The 24816-nt window shown below is 36.4% G+C and overlaps 1 protein-coding gene across 1 annotated transcript in view; it reads right to left on the bottom strand.

The window, feature by feature from the left end:
* STAG1 (stromal antigen 1) overlaps positions 1-24816 on the bottom strand; it is a 355079-nt gene that overhangs the window by 205581 nt on the left and 124682 nt on the right. Inside the window, exon 3 of the mRNA XM_027845191.1 lies at positions 19637-19739. Coding sequence (XP_027700992.1) covers positions 19637-19739 — 103 coding nt within the window. The remainder of the gene's footprint in view (positions 1-19636; positions 19740-24816) is intronic.

Consider the following 24816-nt stretch of genomic DNA (forward strand, 5'->3'; position numbering starts at 1 on the left):
AATTATATAAGTACAGCTATAAAACATTCTTTTTATTGGTAAAAAAGGAGACAGATAATTGGATAAGTATTCTTTGTTCATAGTTAAGGGAGGCCAATCTAAGGCAGGTAGGTGGCACAGTGGATAGAACGCTGGGCCTGAAGTACGGAAGACTCCTCTTCCTAAATTAAAATCTGGTTTCAGACACTTATTGGCTGTGTGACCCTAGGCAAGTCACTTAACTTTGCTTGCTTCAATTCCTCAATCTGTAAATTGAGCTGGAGAAGAAAATGGCAAACTACTCCAGTATCTTCGCCAAGAAAACCCCAAATGAAAGTCATGAAGAATCCAACACGACAAAAAACAACTGAATAACAAGGTATGCCAATATAATGAAAATGGCAATATTATCTATGTTAACTGACAGATTCAAAGCTATATTAACCAAACTATAGAGGGATTACATTTAAGAACTAGACAAAATAAAATTCGAAAAAATAGAAAATGTAACATCTCAAGGGAAATTAAAAAAAAAAACCAAACAAACAGAAATGAAGGTAGAAAGTAGAAACAGATGTACCAACCAATAAATCAGTCAACATGTATTTGTTAAGCACATGACTGGTACAGTGGTGGGCAGTAAGCATACAAACACAAAGAATCAAACAATCTCCAATCCATGTTTACATTCTAATAGGAAACAACACACATGTGCGCATGCACACACACATTTATATAGAATAAATACAAATAAATAAATAATTTGGAAAGGAGAGAAAAAAAATAGATGGAAGCATTTGTAATGGAAAGGTTTCATGTAGAAGTGGGTACTTGAGCTACATTTAAAAGACCAAAGGGATTCTATGGGGTAAAGGCAATGAGCAAGCTCATTCCAAGCAGGGAGATGGCCTTCATAAAGCATGCAGGTACAAGACAGAGTGTTGCATATGACCAACTGAGAAGGTCAACTTGGCTAGATCCCAGAACGAAGTTGGGGGAAAAGTGTACAACGAATGAGGGGTTGGAGAAAAGTTGTAAAGGGTCTGCAGCTAAACAGAGCAGTTTCTATTTTATCCTAAAAGCTCCTGGAAGTTGAGCAGGGCAATGGCAATTTGAGATCTGCACTTAAGGCAGCCAGAAGGTAGAAGTGTATAGTCGGGAAAACCTGAGTTCAAATCTTGCCCCAGATACTTGGTAGTTGTACAACCCTGATGAAATCACTTATCCTCTCTTGGGGGATAATACCACCTGTCTCACAGATGAGGATCAAATGAGACATGAAAAGTGTTTTATAAATATTAATTTAAAATGTTAAATGTTACAGAAAATCATTTTAGCAATAGTGTAGGATGGACTAAAATAGAGAGAAACTCGAGGAAGATAAATTAGGTAGCCACAAAGTAATTAGGGCCTAAAATTAGTAAGCTACTATATTTCTGAGGCAGGAGTTATATTCATATGCAAAAGATAGGGTGAGGTAGAAACAGCAAGATTTGGCAACTGCTTGAATGAAGAGGGTAAGGAAATAAGGAGTTAAGGAGAATGCTTAAGTTATGAACCTGTGACCCTGGAAGAACAATGGTGTCTTCATCAGAAATAAGGAATTTTGGGGAAAATGTAGGTTTAGGACTTGAGATTAAGTTTTGTTTCTATACACGTTAGGTTTGAGCTATCTCTGGGTCATACAATTTGAAAGGTCCAATACACAACTGGTAACTAGTAGGCAGGGAAAAGTTGAAAATGAAAAAGAGCAAGAATTGGGGGTAGGGGAGTTTGGTCATGACCCCTTAGATCCCTTATAATCAGCTGCAGAAGACAGTGGGAGATGAGAGCAAGAACACATTAAAGTGGTTTGCAGTGTTAAGGAAAAAAGACTAAGACCTCATTGTCAAAGACCAGGTTAGAGTGGAGAGTGGGGAAATCAAGGAATGTTGAGGTGAAGAGAAGGGATAAGAAGAGACTGTCATTAAATGGCCTCAACATTCTCAGGAAAGTAACAAAGTGTTTAGCTGAGAAAATTGGGGAAGGAACAGGTGTGGTAAGCTTGAGAAGAGAAGAGAGAGTTTGGAAAAGCTGTGGAAAGTGAGACTATGAATAAAATAGCTACTATGCTTCAGTGAAGGTTCAATTTGAAGTTGGATAACATGAATTTATTTTCTGTAGGCAATGGGGTTAAGTGACTTGCCCAAGGTCACACAGCTATTAAGTGTCAAGCGTCTGAGGCTGGATTTCAACTCAGGTACTCCTGACTCCAGGGCTGGTGCTCTACCCACTGCGCCACCTAGCTGCCCCAATAACATGAATTTTTAAAAGACTCAGTGACCTCTTCCAGGTATTTTCAATAATATGAGTAGGAGTGAAAGAGTTACATGGTAGGAATAATATGAGGCTGAGTTTTGGTATGGGATGAGAATTAGGGTAAGGGAAACAGCATACAACCATCCCTTTTTGTGTGGCGGATGTGGAGGTAAAGGCAGTAAACATCAAAATTATCTTTTTTTCTAAGTTTAAGAAAAATTGGGTCATCGGAATAGACTAGATTTATAGGAAACAGAAGCAATCAAATACAATTCTCAGTATAAGGTCAAGAAAAAAATTCCTGAGGGAAGGAATCCATTTTTTTGAAAACAAGAAGTTTAAAAAGCAGTTTAGCAAAAATTAGTTTTAGACCAACATCTATAACCATGGACCAAAATAAGTTCAAAAGGAACATCCAACCAGAATATATGAGATCATACTATTTTTTTTTTAAAGAGAAGATAAGCTTAGTCACCTTTCACAATCGTGGTCTAGGAAAGAATTCTTAACTAAACAAAAGGATATAGGACATAACAAAAAATAAAACAGGAAATTCTGAAACCTATAAAATCGCAATGCTTTTGTAAAAATAAATTCAATGAAAAATTCTCAAATCAATCAAAAAACATTTATTAAGGAAGGAAACAAGCATTTATTAAATATCTGTTAGTGCTAGGCACTGGTGCTAAGCACTTTACAAATGTTATTTAATTTGATTCTCTCAACAACCCTGCAATGTAGGTACTACTGTTATCCCCATTTTACAGCTGAGGAAACTGAAGTTAAGTGAATCACCCTGGCTCACATGGCTAGTAAGTGTATAAAGGCACATTTGAACTCAGATCTTTCCAGGCCATGCACCCTATACATGCTGTGACCTTGTTGCCTCTTAAGCTGCTCTACTAAGCATCTAATATGCAGAGATGGTGCAAGGACAAAAGAAAAGGAGAAGAAAATCTGCCTCAATGGCAAGCTAATGCCCAAGGCTCCTACAGAGTAAAGACCACTAAGGCCAGAAAAGCCACCACATAGCACCGAGAGAACAAAAACCATGAAGAGGTTTAAGAAACTGAACTTGATGCTCTTAGAAAGTAATTCTCATTCAGGGCTAGGAATACAGAAGAGTGACAGATGACAGCAGTAGCCTTCAGCAAGGAGTTCAGCCAGTCCTTCACAACCTTTCTTCCAATGTATACCTCTCCTCAACACCCTCGAATCTCAGTTAGTTAATTTCTTTAACTTCCATGAAAAATACCTTCAATCTACCTCAGTCAAACACTAATGACCACACCCTTGATCTCACAGATCACCTATAAACTTTCTACCTCCAAGATCCACAACTCTACAATTTCACAACCTTTATCTCTTCCTGGACCTTACTCCTTCTACATCTATTCTTTAGCCTCTCCACAATACAATGTTCACTGTTTTCAGCCATACCCCACTCTCTTCCTCAGACCATGGGTATCAGCCCAGACTTCACTTTAGTCTTCAAACAATCTTAATTCTATATAATTAACCAGGTCACTTGTTCTCTATTTTCAAATCTCACACCCTTTTTGTTCTGGTATTGCAATAGCCTTATTGGTCTTCCTGCTTCAAGTATCTCTCTACATCCTTTACTTAAGGTGAAGAAAATTTTTCTAAAGCTTTTGTCTCACCATGTACTACCCTCCCTCCTCTAGCATGCCTGCTCAATGAACTGCTACATCTTCCTATTACCTCCAGGATCAAATATAAAGTGCTCTGTTTGGTTCTAAAAGCCATTCATTACCTGAACCCTTGCTCTCTTTCAGATCTTGTTAGATTTTAGTCTTACTAATCACAATGAGCCTACTCACTATTCGTAGAACATACCAGGCCACTGCCTGCTTCCTTTCTCTTCACTTGGGAGTTCATTATACCAATGAATGAATGAAAAAACAATTATTTTTATTTATTTTGTTTTTTGGCTAGGCATTGGGGTTAAGTGACTTGCCCAGGGTCACAAAGCTAGTGAGTGCTATATCTCTGAGGCCAAATTTGAACTCAGGTCCTCCTGAATCTAGGACTAGTGCTCTATCCACTGCGCCACCTAGCTGTCCTTTGAAAAAAACAATTATTAAGCACTTACTACGTGCTAAGTCTTATTCTTATACATCTAAATAAAAGGAAAAACTAATACACAAATTGACAATGCTAGGCTAAGGGAGACTCTGATAAAGGATCAAAAGACAGACAGACATAAGACAGAAAGGAGATAGAGAAAGAAAAAGAAATAGAAGAAATGAGAGAGTGGGTCAGACAGATCCACAAAGAAGAGGTCAGAGGCCACAGGGAGAAAAAAGTCAGAGACAAAGATGGAAAAAAAAAAGGTAGGACAACGAGCGTACCTAGAAGTAAATCTAGTATCTATATTTTCAAATAAGACCTGCAGAACTGTGCTATTTTCCCGGCTAGGATCAATACCTGTAGACCTAAATCTACCAATACCTAACAAGTACGAATTACATCAAGAGATATATAGCTAATGCAAAAAAGACTACATCTTTCTCTGGGTGTCATATTTTTCTGCTTAGTAAGGGTATTAATTATTTCCTGAATGAGACAGTTTCTGGGCTTCTCCATCCCTCTCACTGTGGCCATTATCTTATATCAGGTAAAACATTTTAATAACATGAATCAGAATATCTTTAATTGTATCCATTTTTCATCTTTGTGTGTCAAAAGTATGTTTTAAAAGGTCAAGATAGAGCAATTGTAAACACCAATGGGTTACCTTTAGTCTTTCTTTGATTTTGTATTAATCTTGAACTGTGCTCCAAAAAATTGGAAATATTTCTGCATCAGTAAGCTGTTGTTTCTTATCTACTCAGATATAGTCAGTTGTATTTTTTGTAATGTTACTTTGTGCTCACAATGCTCAATGTCTTCAGACTCCTTAAAAAAAAAATTCATGATGTACAAATATGAGGTTTTACATGGAATCTTTCATTTCTTAACACCAAACCATATTTTCCCATGTATTTTGTGTTGTCATCATCTGTATTCACCTAAACATTAGGGTCACCAAGTTTCAAGGTATATGATGACTCATTAAAAGGATGTTATCAAGTTTTTCCACAGATTCTCTCTACTGCCTCATTCATTTCAACACATATTTGAACATAACATGTAAACTATCTTATTGGTGGGCTCCTTTCTAGTGTTTTTCATGAGCATTTCAAGGTAGGATGAAGAAATATCTCATATAATAATGCCTCTTTTGACTTCTATGTTCATGCTGCAATCAATTCTTCTCTGTATTCACCTTTCCAGGATGAACCAATGAGCCCTATACCAGCAATTTTGTCTGCTAGATTTTATTTGTAAGTACAATGTTAAAATGGGTGTGATTCAGTGCCTCCAGTAACGTATAAACATGTTGGTCTGACAGACGAAAATCTCATAGTGAGATGATCAACAGTTAAATTACTTGGAGATTATTTTTTTAAAAAACGATATTATTTATCTTCTCATTTTTTTCTTCAGGGTTTTTGCTACCAGCACAAATGAAATGTAAGGAGACTGTATACAACTAAGGGCATTTGGCATCTGAATTTGTTTCATGGGTTACCACAACCAAAAAATTCCAACCTATTGCTGATGACTCTCCCTGTTCTTGGGTAGGCTGGTTTTCAAATCCGATTAAATGCTGGAACAAGGATCAAAATCTCTTTAGCTTGGTAGAATCTGCCAGACTTATATTCAGCTGGCATATACTCTGAGAATCTGGAGTCACCACCATGTCAGAATGAGGCACTGCATTAGCATTTCTATGGAGAACCACCAAATTAATATTCCTAAAATACCCTTTCAATTGTGTCACTCTCTTATTCAAGGATTAGTAGTTATTTCTATGTTAAATCACATCTTAAATTCTGTTTTCAAGGTCTTCTATAATTGACACCCTTCCTCAATCGAAAAATGAGGGTTTTTTTAATCTTATTTCTGATAAAAAAATCTCACAACCAACTTTTTAATGTGTATGAAATAGATATGGATATCTATAAATATTAATTGTTAATGAGTCAAAATTTCAGTGATAAAAAAATAGAAATTTGAGGAGAAAGGAAGTAAACAAGTTTCCTTAATAGCCCTTCCTTGATTATCACTGTGCCCTAAAAATTTCTGTAGGAGATCTGTGGAGAATGGAAGAATTTATGACCAAAGAAGAGATAGAGGACATTATGAAATGCAAAACGGATAATTTTGATTACATTAAATTAAAAAGTTTTTGCACAAAGCCAATGCAACCAAGATTAGAAGAGAAGTAGAAAGCTGGGAAACAATTTTTACAACCAGTGTCTCTGATAAAGGCCTCATTTCTAAAATATATAGAGAACTGAGTCAAATATATAAGAACACAAGTCATTCCCCAATTGATAAATGGTCAAAGGATATGAACAGGCAGTTTTCAGATGAATAAAATTAAAAGTTATCTATAGTCACATGAAAAAATGCTCTAAATCCCTACTGATTAAAGAAATGCAAATCAAAACAACTGAGATACTACAACATACCTATCAGATTGGCAAACACGACCTAACAGGAAAATGAAAAATGTTGGAGAAGATGTGGGAAAATTAGAACACTAATGCATTGTTGATGGAATTGTGAACGGATTCAACCATTCTGGAGAGCAATTTCGAACTATGCCCAAAGGGTATAAAATTGTGTGTACCCTTTGATTCAGCAATACCACATCTAGGTCTGTATCCTAAAGAGATCATACAAATGGGAAAAGGACCTATACGTATAAAAATATTTATAGCAGCTCTTTTTATGGTGGCAAAGAATTGGAAATTGAGTAGATGCCCATCAATTAGGGAATGGCTGAACAAGCCGTGGTATATGAATGTAATTGTTCCATAAGAAATGATGAGCAGTCAGACTTCAGAAAAACCTAGAAAGACTTGCATGAACTGATGCCAAATGAAGTGAGGAGAACACCGTACACAGTAACAGCAACATTGTGTGATGACCAACTTTGATTGACTTAGCTCTTCTCAGCAATTCAATGATCTAACACAATTCCAGAAGACTCATGATGGAAAATGCTATCCACATCCAGAGAAAGAACTATGGTGTCTGAATGAAGATCAGAGCATACTATTTTTCCTTTTTTTTTCCCTGGTTTTTCCCTTTGGTTCTAATTCTTCTTTGCAACATGACTAACGTGGAAATATGTACAATATGATTGTACATGTATGGCCTATATCAGATTGCATGTCATCTTGGAGAAGAAGGAAGGAGTGGGAGAAAATTTAAAACTCAAAATCTTCTAAAAGTGAATGCTGAAAACTAGAAAGAAAGAAAGAAAGAAAGAAAGAAATAAGGAAAATAAAGAATCTCTACAGGAATTATATGTTGTCAATTATTTTTGTGGGTACACGTATAGTCTCCCTAGTGAGACTGTAGACTCTTCAAGGGCAGGGATATTTATGGGCCCTCTCTGTATCAACACTACTTAAAAAATAGTAGGTCCAGGGGCAGCTAGGTGGCACAGTGGATGGAGCACTGATCTTGGAGTCAGGAGGACCTGAGTTCAAGCCCAGTCTCAGACCAGACACTTGACACTTACTAGCTGTGTGACCCTGGACAAGTAACTGAACCCCAATTGCCTCAAAAACAAAAAAAAAGTAGGTCTTTCATAAATATTTGAAGATTAGGTAAATAGCTAAGAGAACATTACGCAAAGAATTAAAAGACAGAAAAAAAAGGATTAGAAAGTGAAAAAGACACTAGAAGAGTTTTTTAGACACAGGTCAACAACTGAAGAGAATACAGTGTTGGGAAGTTAACCAGTTTAGAAATTTAAGAAGAAAAATCATTTGGAGGAAGATTTCTGGGTGTAGGATAAAGGTACAACTCACAACTCAAGAAGCAGTCTAGAGCACTGGGATAGTTTCACACATACACCAGAAGTTACCATACACTGGAGTTAGTAACTCATTTCCTTAAGGATAACAGATCTAAGTGACTTGAAGGAAGGTGGAAAAAGGGGAGAAATTAAGCTAAATCAATCAACCAGTTCACTATGCTATTAGTGCTCACTAAGTTCCAGGCAATGTGATAGGTGTTAGGGATACAAAGATAAAAATAAGTCTCCTTAAAGAGATAAAAGGAAAAAACAATATGTGCATTACATATATATGTACAAAGAAGATTCAAAGAAACAATGGATAAGAAGGCACTAGGGTCAAGAAAAGAGCTGAATCCTAATACTGTATTATTTAGCTAAAGTTTTCCAATCTACTACAGTGGCAGTCTAAAATCTTCCTTGGCCACAATACTGCATATAAAGTATAGGCAGTTTATATAAAGGCTAGCTGGATGTGGCAATTAAGATCCGTGGTTTCCAAACTGGAAGCTGTGGCATGACTTCAGTGAGCATATGATTAAAAAACTGTAAAATGAGAGATAGGCTCATCCAGTGCTCCCTGTGATTAGCCCATTTTGAAGTCAGATTTCAACATAACCACATCTATTCTTTACTCATTAAAATCTACTAGTCCCCAATTTACCCTCTTCCTACTGCTCTTCAAGCTCCTTAACTTCTCCTTTCTGTAGTGGGCACAAATCCCTCAGTGCTACTATAATCTAACCTGGGAAACCACAGCAGTAGCTGTAGAGGTGATATTTGGAAAATTTTCACAATATGCGCAGCATGCTTAATATCTTCCCTCCCAGATCAGGTTTGGGCTTGGGCAAGCACCCACAGAAGCCAGGCTCTGCACTGTTGGAGAGTAAGCGCTAAAAACCTCCCTATGCCCTTTCATTTTGGGTAGAAAAGAGTAAGTAACACAGTATTAGCACACATAAATGGTTGTGATTTACATCTTGGAAATCATTACCTTATATTACCCCCAAACCCACCCTTCTTATGAATTTCCCCACCTGTGTTAAAGTTAACACCTAGGTTTACTTTCATTCAACCCACATATCTAAGCTGTTGCCATCTACTGTTTTTTCTATCTCTACAACTTGCTGGTTCAGGGTCTAATCATCTCTCAGAGTCCTAATTGGTTTCTGAATCAACTCTCCCTCCCCACTCTAATCCATCTTCCACATACCTGCACAAGTGATTTTTCTTAAATAAGTCTGACCACGTCTTCTGCCTACCCAATGAATTCCAATGGCACTCTATTGTGGGTATGGTCAAATATAAAGTCCTTTCTTTAGTGTTTCAAGCCTGTAAGAACCTGGCTCCAATGTAACATTTCAGCCATGTTTTATATGACTCCTTTCCTGAATACTATGCTATAGCCACATTTCTTTGCAGTTCCTCACACCCATACAGAAATACAACTAAAATATCCACATGAATAGGAAATCAAGTTATGGTATCATTCACTTAGGCAGAACTAAATAAAGAAAAAAAAAGATAGGTTTATATTGAAAACTTTCTGAGGAACTAAAATTGCAGACAATTCATTTCGCTTGTTTTTGCATTGTATGTGGTGATTATTTACACCAGAGGTTCTCAAACTTATTTGGCCTATCTCCTCCTTTAAAAAATATATACATATTCAGCACTCTCCTGGAAATCTACTTTCTTTAACCCTTTAATTTTTTTTTTTGAAATTTGCATCACTTAAAAATATATAAAATATTTTTAAAAAAAAAATAATGCATCTCAACTTTAATAATGTAAGTTTGTGGTTTTTTTCCTGAATTGAAATTTTGATGATGCAATATGGCATCATGTAACTGTATAATATCGTACTGTCAATAAATCATTACATGCACATATTCCTGTTCGATCCATGCTGGACTTCCTGACAATGTCTAACACACTTGCCTGCCAACACTTGCTTGTTAAGACCTGTCAGAAGACTTGACCACGGATTAGTTATAACTGGTATTTTGTGTGTCTATTTGGAAAAATAACATAATCACTATGACTTTAACTCTGTTATACAACAGATAAAATATGCACCAATGGTTTTTCAAAATTTTCTTATCTTCTCTTCTTTTCTTATACTTCCACCACCCCCTTATTTTTGTTCAATGCCCCCCAATTGCACCCAAGGCTACCACCTCCCCTCTGGATCATTCCAGAGCCTCCCAGGGGGCAATACTGCCCACTTTGGTAATCTATGAATTCTACACAAAAAGAAATATAACCCCTAATGTAGAGCTTTTATGTACACTAACTGGACCTGGCCAAAATATTTCAGCTGACTTCTTTCTCTGCTGCTTCTACCTTCTCCCATTGGGGAGGTTCTCCTAGAAACTCTATTTTGAGGAAGTGCCCAGACCACTCCTCCATCACCATATGATCTCAGATTGGAGGGCTGAAAGATGGAACATGAAATTCCTCTCAAAGCTTTCCTTTAATCAGAGTTGGGATCTGAAGTTTCTAGCTAATTCTCCATTTTCCTTCAACAGCTCTGCTAGGTTTGGATTCCACAGATCATTATTGCCCTACACCCAGGGTAAGCTAACATCTGAAACACCATCATGCTGATTCACTCAGTTTTGGATATTCAACACCTTCTTAACTTCCTCAGCCTCCTCTCTCCTCTCCCTGGGGGTCTGGAGGATAGGAGCACTAAATGTCTATCAAAGCTTTCCTTATAGAGGACTGGGATCTGAAGTTTCTAGATAACTCTCCACTTTCTGTGACTGGTTCTGCTAGGTTTGGTGTGCAAAGAACATCACAGAACATCACATCCTCTGGTGCACCTTCTCTCCAACTCCCCTTCCCAATCTCACCCCCCAGCCCCAAATATCCCTTCCCAATTTTTCTAGCTTCCTTTTGTGTGTTTTCTGCTTCTTGAGGGCAGAGACTGTCTTTGTTTTCTTAATTGTATTCCCAGTGCTTTGCACAGTGACTGGCAAATGGCAGGAGCTTAGTAAATGTTTATTAAATTAAATATCACACCCTGTTTTTTTAGCTTCTCTTTATGTGCTGTCTTTCCCCATTAGAATGTAAGCTCCTTGAAGGTAGAGTCTTTCTTTTTGCCTTTATTTGTATCCCTTCCACTTAATACAGCACCTGGTGCATAAGTGTTTAATAATGACTATATGCCTTGACTTAAAGGTTACGGCCTAATATATGATTATCATATTGTGTATTTTTTGACAAAAAGTATCTTAAAAACAGAAATTCAATGGTTTCACTAGCTACATGGATCAAATTGAACCAATGATTAATTATTAACAACCAAACAACAAACATTTATTAAGAAAAAGAAGATTGGAATGGGTAGGAAAGAGGAATGCACTAGGAGAGGGAGGAAAGTGAAGAACAGGGAAAATTATCTTTATAGAACGGAGTGTGCAAAAAAGCAGTTTATACAACAAAGAGGAGAAGTTGGGGAGAACAGGCATCACTTGAACCTCACTCTCATCTGTACTGGTTAAAGAAGGGAAGACTACATATACAGAGTGGGGTACAGAAATACATCTTACCCAAGAAGAAAACAGAAACGAAAGGAGTTAAGAGAAAAGAGTGAGGGTAGATTAAGGAAGGTATAATTCAGAAGTAAGACATTCTTAAAGAGGGGGTAGGGAAGAAAAGGGAAGGATAAGAATAAGGGAATAAGATATAGCAAAATACAGTTAGAAATCATAACTATGAATGTGAATGAGATGAACTTACCAATAAAATGGAAGAGTATAGATGAATGAATTAGAATCCAAAAATAAAGACATCAACACTACATAAACTATTTGAAAAAACAGCTACATGATCCTACCAAATTCCATCTGTGACCCAAATATGGTACTGATACCTAAAGCAAGGAAAGTCAAAACAGAGAAAATAAACTATAGACCAATTTTTCTAATGAATATTGATGCAAAAAATGTAATACAAAATACTAGCAAAGAGACTACATCAATATATAATAATAATGATTATATGATAGCTAACATTTATATAATGCTTACTATGTGCCAGGTATGTGCTAAGTGATTTACAGTTATTATTTCATTTGAACCTCACAACAACTTGAGAGCTACTATTACACTCATTTTACAGTTAAGGAAACTGAAGTAAACAGAGGTGAAATGATTTGCCCAGCATCACACAGCTAGTAAGTAAAGTAAGTAGTACAACTGAAGCTGAATTTGAACTCAGGTCTTGCTGACTCCAGGCCCAGAGTTCTCTCCGCTGTACCATGTGGCTGACCCAAATATCATAAAGATCATATACTACAAACAGGCTAGATTTATACCAGGAATTCAGGGCTGTTTCAATATAAGGAAAATTGCAAACATAACTGACCATATTAATAACAAAACCAACAAAGATGATATGATTATTTCAATAGTTGGAAAAAATGCTTCTGACAAAATAAAAGACTCATTCCTTTAAAAGGACTAGAAAGTATAAAAAAAAAAAGGAAATTTCCTCAAAATGATGAGCTGCATCTTTCTAAATCTGTAGTGAAGATAAGATAGAAGGTGTTCCAATAAGATCATGGTAGAAGATGTAGTTATGTCCACCATGACAATTAATATTCAATATTGCCCTAGAAATAATGGTTACAGCAATAAAACAAGAAAAAGAAGTGAAGGAACAAGCATAGGCAAAGAAGAAACAAAACTATCATTTTTTGCTGATGATATGATGGTTTACTTAAAAGAACCTTAGGAGCCCATTAAAAAAACTAATTGAAACAATTAAATATTTCAGCAAAGTTGTAGGATTAAAAAATAAAACAAAACATCATCAGCATTCTTGTATGTTACCAATAAAATCAAGCAGGAAGAGACAGAAAAAGAATTCTATTTAAAATAATTATCAACACTACCAAATACTTGAAAATCTACCTATGAACACATATAGGAACCATAAGAACACAGTTATAAAACATTTTTCATACAAATAAAGACAGAGAAAATAAATGGAGAATTATTAACAGCTCATGGGAAAGCTATGCCAATATAATAAAAATGACAATACTTCCTAAATTAATTTGCTTATTTAATGTCATATCAATAAAACTACCAAGAATTATTTATATAGATCGAGAAAAAACAATAAAATTCATCTAAAGGAACAAATTGTCAAGAATATTAAGGAAATCAGTGGAAAAAACAATGGGAATCAAGGAAGCCTAGCAATACCAGATCTCAAACTATACTACAAAGCTGTAATAAGTCAAAACAATTCAGTACCAGGTAAGAAACACAGAGGTGGATCACTGGAATAGATTAGGTATGTTATATCCAGAAGGACAGGACCACAGTAACCTACTATTTGATAAATTCAATTACCACAACTTTGGAGCAAGAATTCATTACTCAACAAAAACTGTTGGGAAAACAAGAAAGTAGTTTGCAGAAACTAAGTATGGGTCAACATTGCAAAAAATGAATAAAAATAAATCCAAATGGACACATGATTTAGACACAAAGGGCAATATAAGCAAATTAGAGCAACACAGAAGAAATTACTCATCAGATGTATGGATAATGGAAGAATTAATGACCAAACAAGAGATAGAAAGGTTTAGAGGAGGTAGAAAAATGAGTAATTATATTACATTAAAAAGTTATTGCATAAAGATGACACAGCCAAAATTAGAAGTAGGAAAATAGAAAAAAATCTTTTCAGCAAGTTTCTCTGATAAAGCTCTCATTTCTAAGACATAAAGGAAACCGAGTCAACTTACAACACAAAGAGCCATTAATCAATCAATCAATCAATAGGAAGAAACAGTTAGGGGGGCAGCTAGATGAACCAGTGGATAGCATGCTGGGTCTGGAGTCAGGAAGACTCATCTTCGCAAGCTCGAATCTGGCCTATATTTACTAGCTCTGGGGAAGTCACTTAACTATGTTTGCTTCAGTTTCTCATCTGTAAAAAATGAGCTGGATAAAGAAATGGCAAACTATTCTAGTATTTTAGGGCAGTTAGGAAGTGCAAAGGATAGAGCACTGGGCTTGGAATCAAGAAGATTCATCTTCATGAACTCAGAACTAGCCTCAGTAAGTCATTTAACCCTGTGACCCCACTGCCATTAAGGGTCTTTGGTCTTAGAGAGATGACCAAGTGATCATCCTTTTATTAATAACCTGCTGGCTTTACTGATAAAATGATTAAATTACCCAGAAACTATGTCTTTTGAACTTTTTAATCATCACAATATATTTGTAATAAGTTTTTTTTCTGCCTTCTCAATGGGTGGGGGATGGGGAGGGAGTAGGGAGAAAATTCAATTAAAAATCAAAAATAAAATGAAATTAAGAAAAAAGAGAGGGAAGATAACAGAGGGAACCATTTGCTGGACTATATGGGATGAATGGGCTCACTTGTACATGTAGAGGGGTTTGCCTTGGCAAGAAGAAGGGACACCTCATTATGTCAGACGAGGTTGAAGAAGGAGCTATTGGCAGAAGGAACCTGAGTATAGCTTGCTCTAAGCATGTGTTGTAGAAATAATTATTATCTAATAAATCCACCTTTTCCCCCAAGACAAACATGGAATTTTCTAAATCAATGAAGCATATTTAATCACAGGATAATATATTTGGAGCTACAGGGAAAATTAAAAGCCATTTAGTACAATTCCCTCATTTGATGGATGAAGATAATAAGGCATACAGAGTTGAAGGGACTTATCCAGGGTCACAGAGTCTTTCTTTGCTCCCTAGAGCACAAAACATTTCTTGTATTGTTAATAAATAACTGAAAAAAAATTTTCATCTCTCTTTCATACTTTGTGTCTATTTTCAAAATGTATGTAATATTACTACAATATGGAATGTGCTTAATTTATAAATAGAGAGACACATATTTTGGGAATGTATGTTCAAAAACATTAACTTATGGGGTACAGGATCAATAAAGTTTGGAGACTACCGATTAATGATGACTCACCACAGAAAAAATGTAGATAAAGGAACACTGTTTTCTTAAGGAGAATGTCTAGAGAGTATGCAACTTATAAAGCCCTCAGATTGGACTAGTGACAAATGAATGAAGTCCTTTATTTCTCCCACCCCTACTACTAATTAGCAGCTTTCAACCAATGCCAGACTATTCCTTATGGCTCTCTCCCAAGAACCATGTTTATTCTAGCTCTGTGATATTGAAATATCCACCTCCTCCTTATTCACCCTCTATCCACAGCCCATCATTCCCCTTCAAGGGCTAAAATCAAGGCTTAAATTTTTCTTCATCCTCAAATTTTATTATAATCTTATTTTGTATTCCAAATTTCATGATAATACAGTACCAAGTGATAAATAAATACTTATGAATTGATTCACTAAAAGATTTAATAAACTTTTAAAAACTCAGATACACTAGAAAAACACTTCTTGAAATATAAATGTTAAGATTTTAGTAAAAAAGCAAGCAACCCCTCTCTGATATGTATAAGTACCATAAAAATGCAGCTATTAAGGCAGAAGGGCAACTAGGTGTAACAGTGGGTAAGAGCATTGGGCGTGGAATTAGGAAGACTCATCTTCCCAAGTTCAAATCCAGCCTCAGACACTTAATAGCTGTGTGACCCTGGGTTGAGTCACTTAACCCTGTTTGCTTCATTTCCTCAACTGCAACATGAGCTGTCAAACCGTTTCAGTATCTTTGCCAAGAAACCGCCAAAAAGAGGTCACGAAGAGGAGGACATGACTGAAAACAACTAAACAAAAACAACAAAGCAGAAGGAAGACATAAGAAAAACAAGGGACTATTTTTAGCATTGGTGAAGAATAATGGCATGTTCCCAATACAAAATGTTAAGCCAATCCAAACTCGGGAATATCCATCTTGAAACAGGCAGAATGGCTGTTTATTTAAGCCAAGTGGACAAATGGCAAAATAGAGATTAAGGAAGCATAAAATAATTGGTTATGGGTTAGAACTTCTTAAGCTTCTGCTTTATATCACATTTGCTACATACTACTTGAGAAAAACCCTAATCATCCCATTCCTACTCCTTCCCCCAACTGTCATGGCTATTCAATATCAATAATTACTAAAGAATCTCAAAAAGAAAAAGAGCAATTATAGCATTTCAGCAGCAATAACGAATGGAAGAATGTAGCACAGTGCATTGTTTTAAACTTCATTTATTCATCTTACTGTTTCATGTACTTTTTAAAAAATTCCCCAAATACATATAGCCACACTGAAAAATCCCCCCATGTTAAACTATATATGGTTGGCACGTCTAGTGGGAAAATACCGTAAGTGGAGAGAAGTACACAGTCCTATAGGAGAACAAGGTTCTCCCTACCACTGGATGACAGTTTAATTTTTTTTTTAGAATAAAAAGCAGAAGGAACCTAGGTCAAGGTAGTGACAGAAACAACTGAGCTTAAGAGAAATTTTAAAAAGTTTGCCATCTTTTTAAGTCTGTTTGCTCCATATGAAGCAGCAACAAAGGGAAGAAACATGGAAATGATAGATTTCCTACAAAACCAGAAGACCAGGGCTCAAATCCTACCCTTGACATATTTTTGCTGTGTGATGGGCAAGTCTTTTATTGTCTCAGTGCTTTGGGCAAGTGGCATAAAATCCAAATAGAAATGGATCCCTACAGTGGCATTTTGATTTAGAAAACCAAAAATTAACATAAGCTATGTTGTATTATATTTTTATTTGTTTTGTTAAATATTTCCCAATTATATTTTAATCTGGTTCCAATCAATGAGGTTTATAGGAGTTTCACACCACTGCTCCAGGTAACTCTCTAAGACTATCTGTTGCAAAGAAGAAGTCAACCTGCATTGGTAGAGAGAGTTTCCTTTAACGGGAATTCCCCTGATAATGAAATCATTTCCTCTCCATATGAATTATAGGCAAAGAAGGTCGTAAATTGGTGACCACTAAGATTTTTTTTTAAATAAAAGGAGAAAAAAAAATGAACATCTAGAGGGAACTATTCTAATCACTACTAGGCAATATGTGTAGAATAATTCCTTTTTGAATAAATTTATTCCATAAGGAACAAGGTCCCACGAAATGGAGGGAAACAATCCTATGATACAGTATTTTTAGTCTTTGGATTCAGGGAGAGGACAGGCTGGAAAAGAGATGGACACCAAAATCTACCTAAATGCACTACAGTGAGAAATGACACTGACTGATGTCCTAAGTTGAGCCTGGCAGTAAGAAGGAAAATAGAAAAATAGGCTACAGGGAGTAATTTTCCAGTATCCTACATCATTTATATTAAAGAAACATTGACAGGCTGTTGATTTGTTACATTTTGGCCAGTGAGGATAGAAATAATAACAAATGGGTCTAAGATCCTCAGACTTTATTTTGAGAAACAGGGTGGCCTTCTGAGGTTCTTTCCAACTCTAAGATTCTATGAATTGAGATCTAAGCTCAATCTTCCATACTTTTCTATTTAAGCAGGATAAATTAGCAAGGTATATCTAACACCCATGAAAAATATAACCCCGATTAGAGAACAGAAAGTAAAGAATAGGGATATAGGGCACAGAGAAAAACAAAAGAAAAACAAATACAATGTAGATTCAGGGAGAGGAGGAAGGACAGAAAGAAAAGGAAAGAAAGGAAAAAAGGAAAGAAAGCGTTTTAGAAAGGGGAAAATGGAGGACTGAGAACAAGAAAAAATAGGTGAGAAAGGAAAATAAAAAGAAAGATTAGTCAAAAAAGGGAAAGTCAGATAGGAAGAACATATTTAAAAAGCCAAGTGTCATAAGAGGTTATACCTTAAATAAATTCAAGAAAACATCTACCCCAAAACACTGGTTTCAAGCAGCTAAAGTACGAATTTTCCCATTGTTAAAAGGTGAGCCAAAAAAGACTAAGAGAATTTACAATGTATTCATGGTCAACCAGCTAAATAAATGGTTGAAAGGAGCGTAGAACTGTGTCTGCCGCTTCCCTCTATCACACCCATACTGCCTCAGTGTGAAGGGCACTGACTTACAGGTACCTCTGTTAAAGTTAAGTGTTGAAAATAATAAAATTAATGAAGCTTTTTCCTAACCCAGTTTTCATTTAAATGAACACATACAAAATAAGAGCATTAGGTCATGGAAACTCCTTGACCATTTTGCCTATGTTGTCACTGCTAGCAGTTCTGTCAATGCAGACAGAAAAAAGGAAGAGATAGAGGAGTGTAAGAAAGCATCTGGAGCCTCAGGCACTATATACAACAAGCAGAGCAAGCAATAAAGAGAGGGGCAAGAGGGATAGTGTGGATTATAAAGAGGGAGGAGGAGAGGGAGTCTAAGGGTGAGGAAAAGGAGTAAGGGAGAGAGGGACAGATGGGGAGATAAAATAGAGGAGAAGGGAGACTGAGAGAAAGAATTTAAGCTTGTCTGCAGATTCTACCAGTAGAGAGGGGTCTCACAAAACGTTACTGTGGTTCTTTTTGTTCCTGTTCTTAAGTTCCATATCCAAGGAGGTTCATTTGTTTGAAGCTGGCCCTGGATGAGTATGGGAACAATATGTTATAAAAAACTCCTGATGAAGAAACTCCTTCTATTAGAATAGAACAGAAAGGCATGTTCTCTGTAATTGGCAGTCTTAGAGAATAACTTTCAGGATTAAGAGGTGAGGTTAAGTGAAGTGCCTAGGTTCACATATCTAATATGTGTAAGAGGCAGAACCTACATCCAGGTTTTCCTGATTTTGAGGTTGGCTGTCTATTCATTATATGATGCTTCTTCTCAAGAGAGTATATGTTTCTAAAACAACAGATCAGTAGGCAAGGACATTCATCTTTATTGAGAGATTAAATAGGGTTAAAGATCACAAAGGCTAGATATTCCACAAGAATATATTTTTCAGTGTAAGATCTTGAAGGATGTAAGCATATCACAGTGGGACGTCACAATATTGAGTCTAGGTTTTATCAGGCACATCCACTTGTAGGCTAACTTATAATATCTTGTCATGTATTTATTTCCAAAAAACTAATTCCTTAAATCTTCTGACTAATAAATTTATGATCCATGGCATATCAACTCTAAAACTGAGGGTTAACCAGAACTGTTCCAGACATTGAGGAGATGTTGCCAATGGAATCTAACACCATGAAAAACAACAACAAAAATGATACCAATCCAAATTAAATTAACTAGAAATCTGATCAACCTTAGGAATGAAGAGTCTTGGACGTTATTTAACTCACCAAATCTGGTTACATACTAGTAAACATTAGTCCCCACATTCTCCTATACTATTACCGAAGTATTTGGGACAAGCAACATATACTTCATTCACTCCTCACCAGCATTACTTTTGGTGAATCATCTCTTAAGTTTTCTTGGCAATGCAACCCTGAAACAATCTGTGATATGATACTAAGATGAAGAGAATTGATGTTTGGCTCACGCTAAGCCTTTATTAAATAATTATTTCAAGGACAAGAGAAAGAAATAAAATACATACTGGAGGCCGGCCAGGACGGCCCCTTTTTCTTTTCCCTTTGACCTCTGTTTCTTCAAGTTCACTGCCAGCATCTGAATGAGCAGTAGTTTCATTAGTTGAATCCCTAGAAAATAAAATATTAATTCAAATTATTTCTAGCCAGCAAAGTAGATAACAAATGAACACTGAATTTTATACTTCTTTTTCCCTCTGAACTACTCTTATAGTGGTTCAGTGGTGATATAAATTGAACTCATTTCTCAGACCACCCTGGAAGCAAAACAAAAACATTACTTGGGCAAAAATTAGGTAAAGGTGTTTGTAGCTCTAATCCATATACCTAAAAAATGTAAAATAAAACAGGAAGAAGTCAAGAGGGTGAACTAAAAGGACCCAAGGGATAGGAAGTGTATCATGTGAAGAAAAACTAAAAAAGAAAAAAACACGAAACAAACAAGAAGAAACACTGGAATATTTTACTGTAAAAAAATGAAGAAATCAGGAAGAGAACATTAAAGTCTATAAAATCATACAGAAAATGGATATGGTAAACATGAACTTGTCATTAAAACCTGGGTAACAGATGCAAAATTAAATGAAAAACAACTATATGCAAAGATTATGCTAGACAATGGGGATAAAATGTTAAAAACAAAAGTTTCTGTCTTCAGGTATCTTACATTCTACTGAAAGATGCAACATTTAATAATAAGCAAATATAAGATAATTTTAGGACAAGTATAGCACTTAAAATTAGGAAGGATCAGCAAAGACTCGATGGAAGAGGTGGTATCTGAACTAAGAATTTTCAGAAGCAGAGATGAGAAGGGAAAGTATGATAGTCATCAGGGGCAACATGTTAGAACATACAGAAATAGGAGATGGAAGCCAGGTGGGAAACAGCTCAGAGATCAGTTTAGCAGGGACACAGAAACCATGAAAAGAAGTAGTGTGAAATAAATCCAAGAGGCATCTCTTTCTTCCCACCCAAGGGATAACAATGCTGGATTAAAGCTGGGGACTAGGGCAGAGTTGTCCTTGCAGATTAGAAAAGAAAAGTAAATAAATAACTTTTCCAAACTAACCAATCAGGGCTCTGACTCCGAAACTCAGAGAAGCAACCCCCTCGCTCCTTCTATTTAGAGATGATAGTCAAACCAATACCTGAACTAGATTCTGCGGCAAAGTTGTCCTTGCTGAAGAGGACCGCAAAATCAACCGCTCAATAAACAGTAAGGGCACAGACACAAAGCATACCCTCATTTGCCCAAGGGAATCAACCCCTTCATCACCAAAGTTCCTGACCACCTGGACATACATGCCCATGCCCCTTCTTACCAGTCTGGTTTCCTTACACTTACTCCCCCCTTCCAACTCCATACACGCTATGAACAGAGCTTCACAATCTGTGTCCAACTTCTCTTTCTAGATGATTTTTATACCACTCCCCTTCACACACTCTGGACTCTAGACAAACTAGCCTTCCTGCTATTCCCTGATCTCCCATCTCTGTGCCTATGCACAGGGTGTCCCCGATTCCTGAAATGTTCATGTTCCTCACTCCTGTTTTTTAGAACCTCTACTCATGTTCCTGAAAGACTTAGTTCCAGTGCCACTTTCTACATAAGATCTTTCCAACATCCTCTACCCCTTTTCAGTTGCTGTTATGTCATTTATGGCCTTTAAAAAAGTAGTTTAACCTTAGGGGTGAAAACAGGATCCTGCAAGAGGTTACAGATAAGGATATGATAGTGAGGAAGTAGGACCAGAGATTAACAATTATAAATACATCTTATTTATGTAGAATTAAATCTTAGATTTAGATTCCACCCTAGAATCCAGACCTCTGAAACATTCTTGCGTGCATTCCCTCCCTCTGATTCCATGGTTTTCCTCAGAACACTCATTTAAAACCAGAGTTCCCAGGCCATCCATCTCTGCCCTGAGTGGATGCCTCCTCCCTATCTCTTTTCAATGTCCTTTTATGAGTTATCCCCTTGCATTAGAATATAAGCTCCTTGAGGGCAAGGACTACCATTTGTTTTGCTTGTATTTGTATATCCAGTGCTTAGCACAATGCCTAACTTAATAATGTTTGTTGACTGACAGAGAATTTATTTCTACCCAGTTAGTTTATAGTTGAAGAACATAGAGGCTAAATGACCTTGTTTAAGTTCACACAAGCAGTGTTTAGCAGAAGAATTGAGATCTGAATCCATATCTTCTGACTCCATATCTAGCCCTCTAAATTGCTACACACAAATCACAAACAGTAAGGCCACTGCAGGCTATCTAAAAGAATCTGAAGACTTCAGGGTACAATGAAAAGGGCACTGAACTTTGAATAATGAGATCTAAATTCAATTCCTGACTGTGCCACTTACTACCTGTGTGACCTTGGGCAAGCAATTTAACTGCTCTAGACCTCAGTTTCTTCATCTGTAAAATGAAGGTGTTGAACTACATGACTTCTGAGGTTTCCTCCAGCTCCACGTCTATAACACTAATCTTATACAAATGAGTATATGGCAGTGTCTGCAAATTTGCAGTTTCTTTTACATACTACCTGAAGTCCCATCATATGTACAAGATTCATTGGAATATGATAATAATCTAACTAGTCTTGCTGCTACCAGTCTATTCTCTTAAAATTTATGATGCAGAAAACTAGAAAATTAATGTACTAAAATTTCATTTCACAAATAAGGAAAGTAAGACATAGAGAAATGAAATACCTTGCTGAAAATGGCATTCATCAAAGTGGCAGAATTGGGAATTTAACCCAGATCCCATTTGCTATTAGAGTGCTCACACCAACTGTCAGCTTTTCAACTTTTTGTTCCATCTTTATGTTCTTCTTAAAATTACCCTCTCTAGATCTATCACCCACATTAGGCTGAATGTTTCACAAGGGCATGGACACTTTTAATTATTTTTATCTCTTTACTTCACCCTCACTTTGCACCTGAAATACTGCTTTGCCTATCAAAAGCACCTGATATGTGGCTGATGAATAAAAGAATGAAAGTATGTCCCTCTACTATGCCCTCAAATTTTCATCTGTCCATCCTTTCTTCTCAGAACTTGTCTAACTTCTTCCTTTCCAATTCTCTATCCCAAGCCGACTACAGGTTTCCTCAGATCTCAGCAATAAACTTCTCTCTGATCTCACTGTTAACAGCTTATTCCCTCAAAACCTATCCTGCAATACAACTGATAAGTTAATCTTATTAAAATACTTATTTTAACACACCTCCTCTTCCCTGGACACCAGAGCAGTTCAATAGCTATCCATTTACTACCAAAATAAGAAATTCCTACGTGTAAATCTTAAAAATTGTTTTTCTTTTTTTATATACTGCCTTCATTTCCAAACATATTTGTCCTTAACCCAGTAAGATGAACCTTGTTGTATCAAAGAATATAAAAATGGGGGGGGGGGGGGGAAACATTTTAGGAGCCAGGGAACCTGGCTGTAAATCCCTCCTCAGTTACTTAATAGCAGTGTGATCTTAGGTAAATCATTTGATATCTGACCTCAGTTTTCTCATCTATAAAATGAGAAACTTAACTATACAGCATCTGAGGTCCCTTCCAACTCAATTTTTTTGATCCTCTTGATTGAATCCTTTGACCTAAGTGATTAAGCCAGACATTTTATAGAATGTTCTACAATCATAGTCTCCTAATCTTTATAAAGATAAAAGATGTGGAGATAACATTTTCTTAATTCTGTTCCAGGGACAAGCATGGTTGATATAACTGAATGAAGTTGCTTCTCTTTTGCATTCCTTCCATTTATTTTGTTGTAGTAATTGTGTATAACTTTCTTCACTCTGAATCAGCTCAAGTCTTCCCATGCTTCCCCAAATTCATACTAATATGTAGAGCAATAATATTTTATTACACTATGCATTCCAATTTGTTTAGCCATTCTCCAATCAATGTGTATTTTTCCAGTTTTTTTTTTTTCTGCCACATAAAGTGTCATTATGAACAGTGTTGGGTTTTTTTTGTTTTTTGTTTTTTTTTTTCTGGTGCAGGCCCTAATAACTTTACACCTAGATTACTGCAATAGCCAATGGGTTAATCTTCTATTTCAAGTCTCTTCCCATTTCTAAATCCATCTATTAGGCAGATGTGTCAAAGTGATTTTCCTGAAGTACAGCTCTGATCATGTCAAGTCCTAACTCCATAAATTCCAGAGGATCCCTAATTTGCCCCAGGGATCAAGTATAAAATGCTTAATTTGGCATGGCAAATTCCTCACAAATTGGACCCTTCCTACCTATTTCATTCTTCTTACACTTTACTCCCTTCCATGTCCCAGATAAATCTATATTCTGAGCTTTTTGCTGTCCTGCACATAATGCTCCATCTTCAACTCCCAATCACTTTCACTCACTGTACCCCATGGCAGGAATGTTCTTTCCCCATGGCTTCTCTAGCCTCCCTCAACACTAAGTTCAAATTCCACACTCTAGAAGAGATCTTTCTCAGTTCATTGCCTTTGAGATAACCTTCCATTAACACTGCATATTTTTTGTACATACATAGTTATTTGTATGCCGTTCCCTACCCTTCATATTGTATTGTGAGTCCTGTAGGGCAGGGATTTTTGCTTTTTTTTTATACCCCCAGTACTTAGTACAGTGCCTGGCACATAACAGGCACTGAATAAATTTTTGTTGATTAATTGCCTATTCATATTAAACATATATTAAACACTTACTATCCCCAGGCACTGTGCTAAGTGCTGAGGACACAAAAAAAGAAGCAAAAGATAGTCTCTGCCCTCAAGGGACTCACAATATAATGGGGGAGACAACAAAGAAAAAATATGTACAAACAATCAGTGTACAGGATACATTTGAAATAATTAAAGAATTAGAATTCAGAGGGGTTGGGAGAGGCTTCTTGTACAAAATAGAGTTTTATCAGGGACTTGAAAGAATCCAAGGAAGCCAGAAGGATAGCATTCCAGGCTAGGGGACATCCAGAGAACATGCCAGGAACTAAGGGACACAGTGTCTTCTTCATGGAACAGATAGGAAGTCAGTGTCAGTGGAATGAAGAATAAGTGGCAGGGAGTAAGGTATTAGAAGATTGTAAAGGCAGACAGACTGGAAGGACATAAGTTATGAAGGGCTTTGAATACCAAACAGAGAATTAAGTGTGTATATGGTGGAGCAGAGTGCATA

The sequence above is a fragment of the Vombatus ursinus genome, unplaced genomic scaffold (genome assembly GCF_900497805.2).
Source record: "Vombatus ursinus unplaced genomic scaffold, bare-nosed wombat genome assembly UNPS02014959.1, whole genome shotgun sequence".
Taxonomy (NCBI): Eukaryota; Metazoa; Chordata; class Mammalia; order Diprotodontia; family Vombatidae; genus Vombatus; species Vombatus ursinus.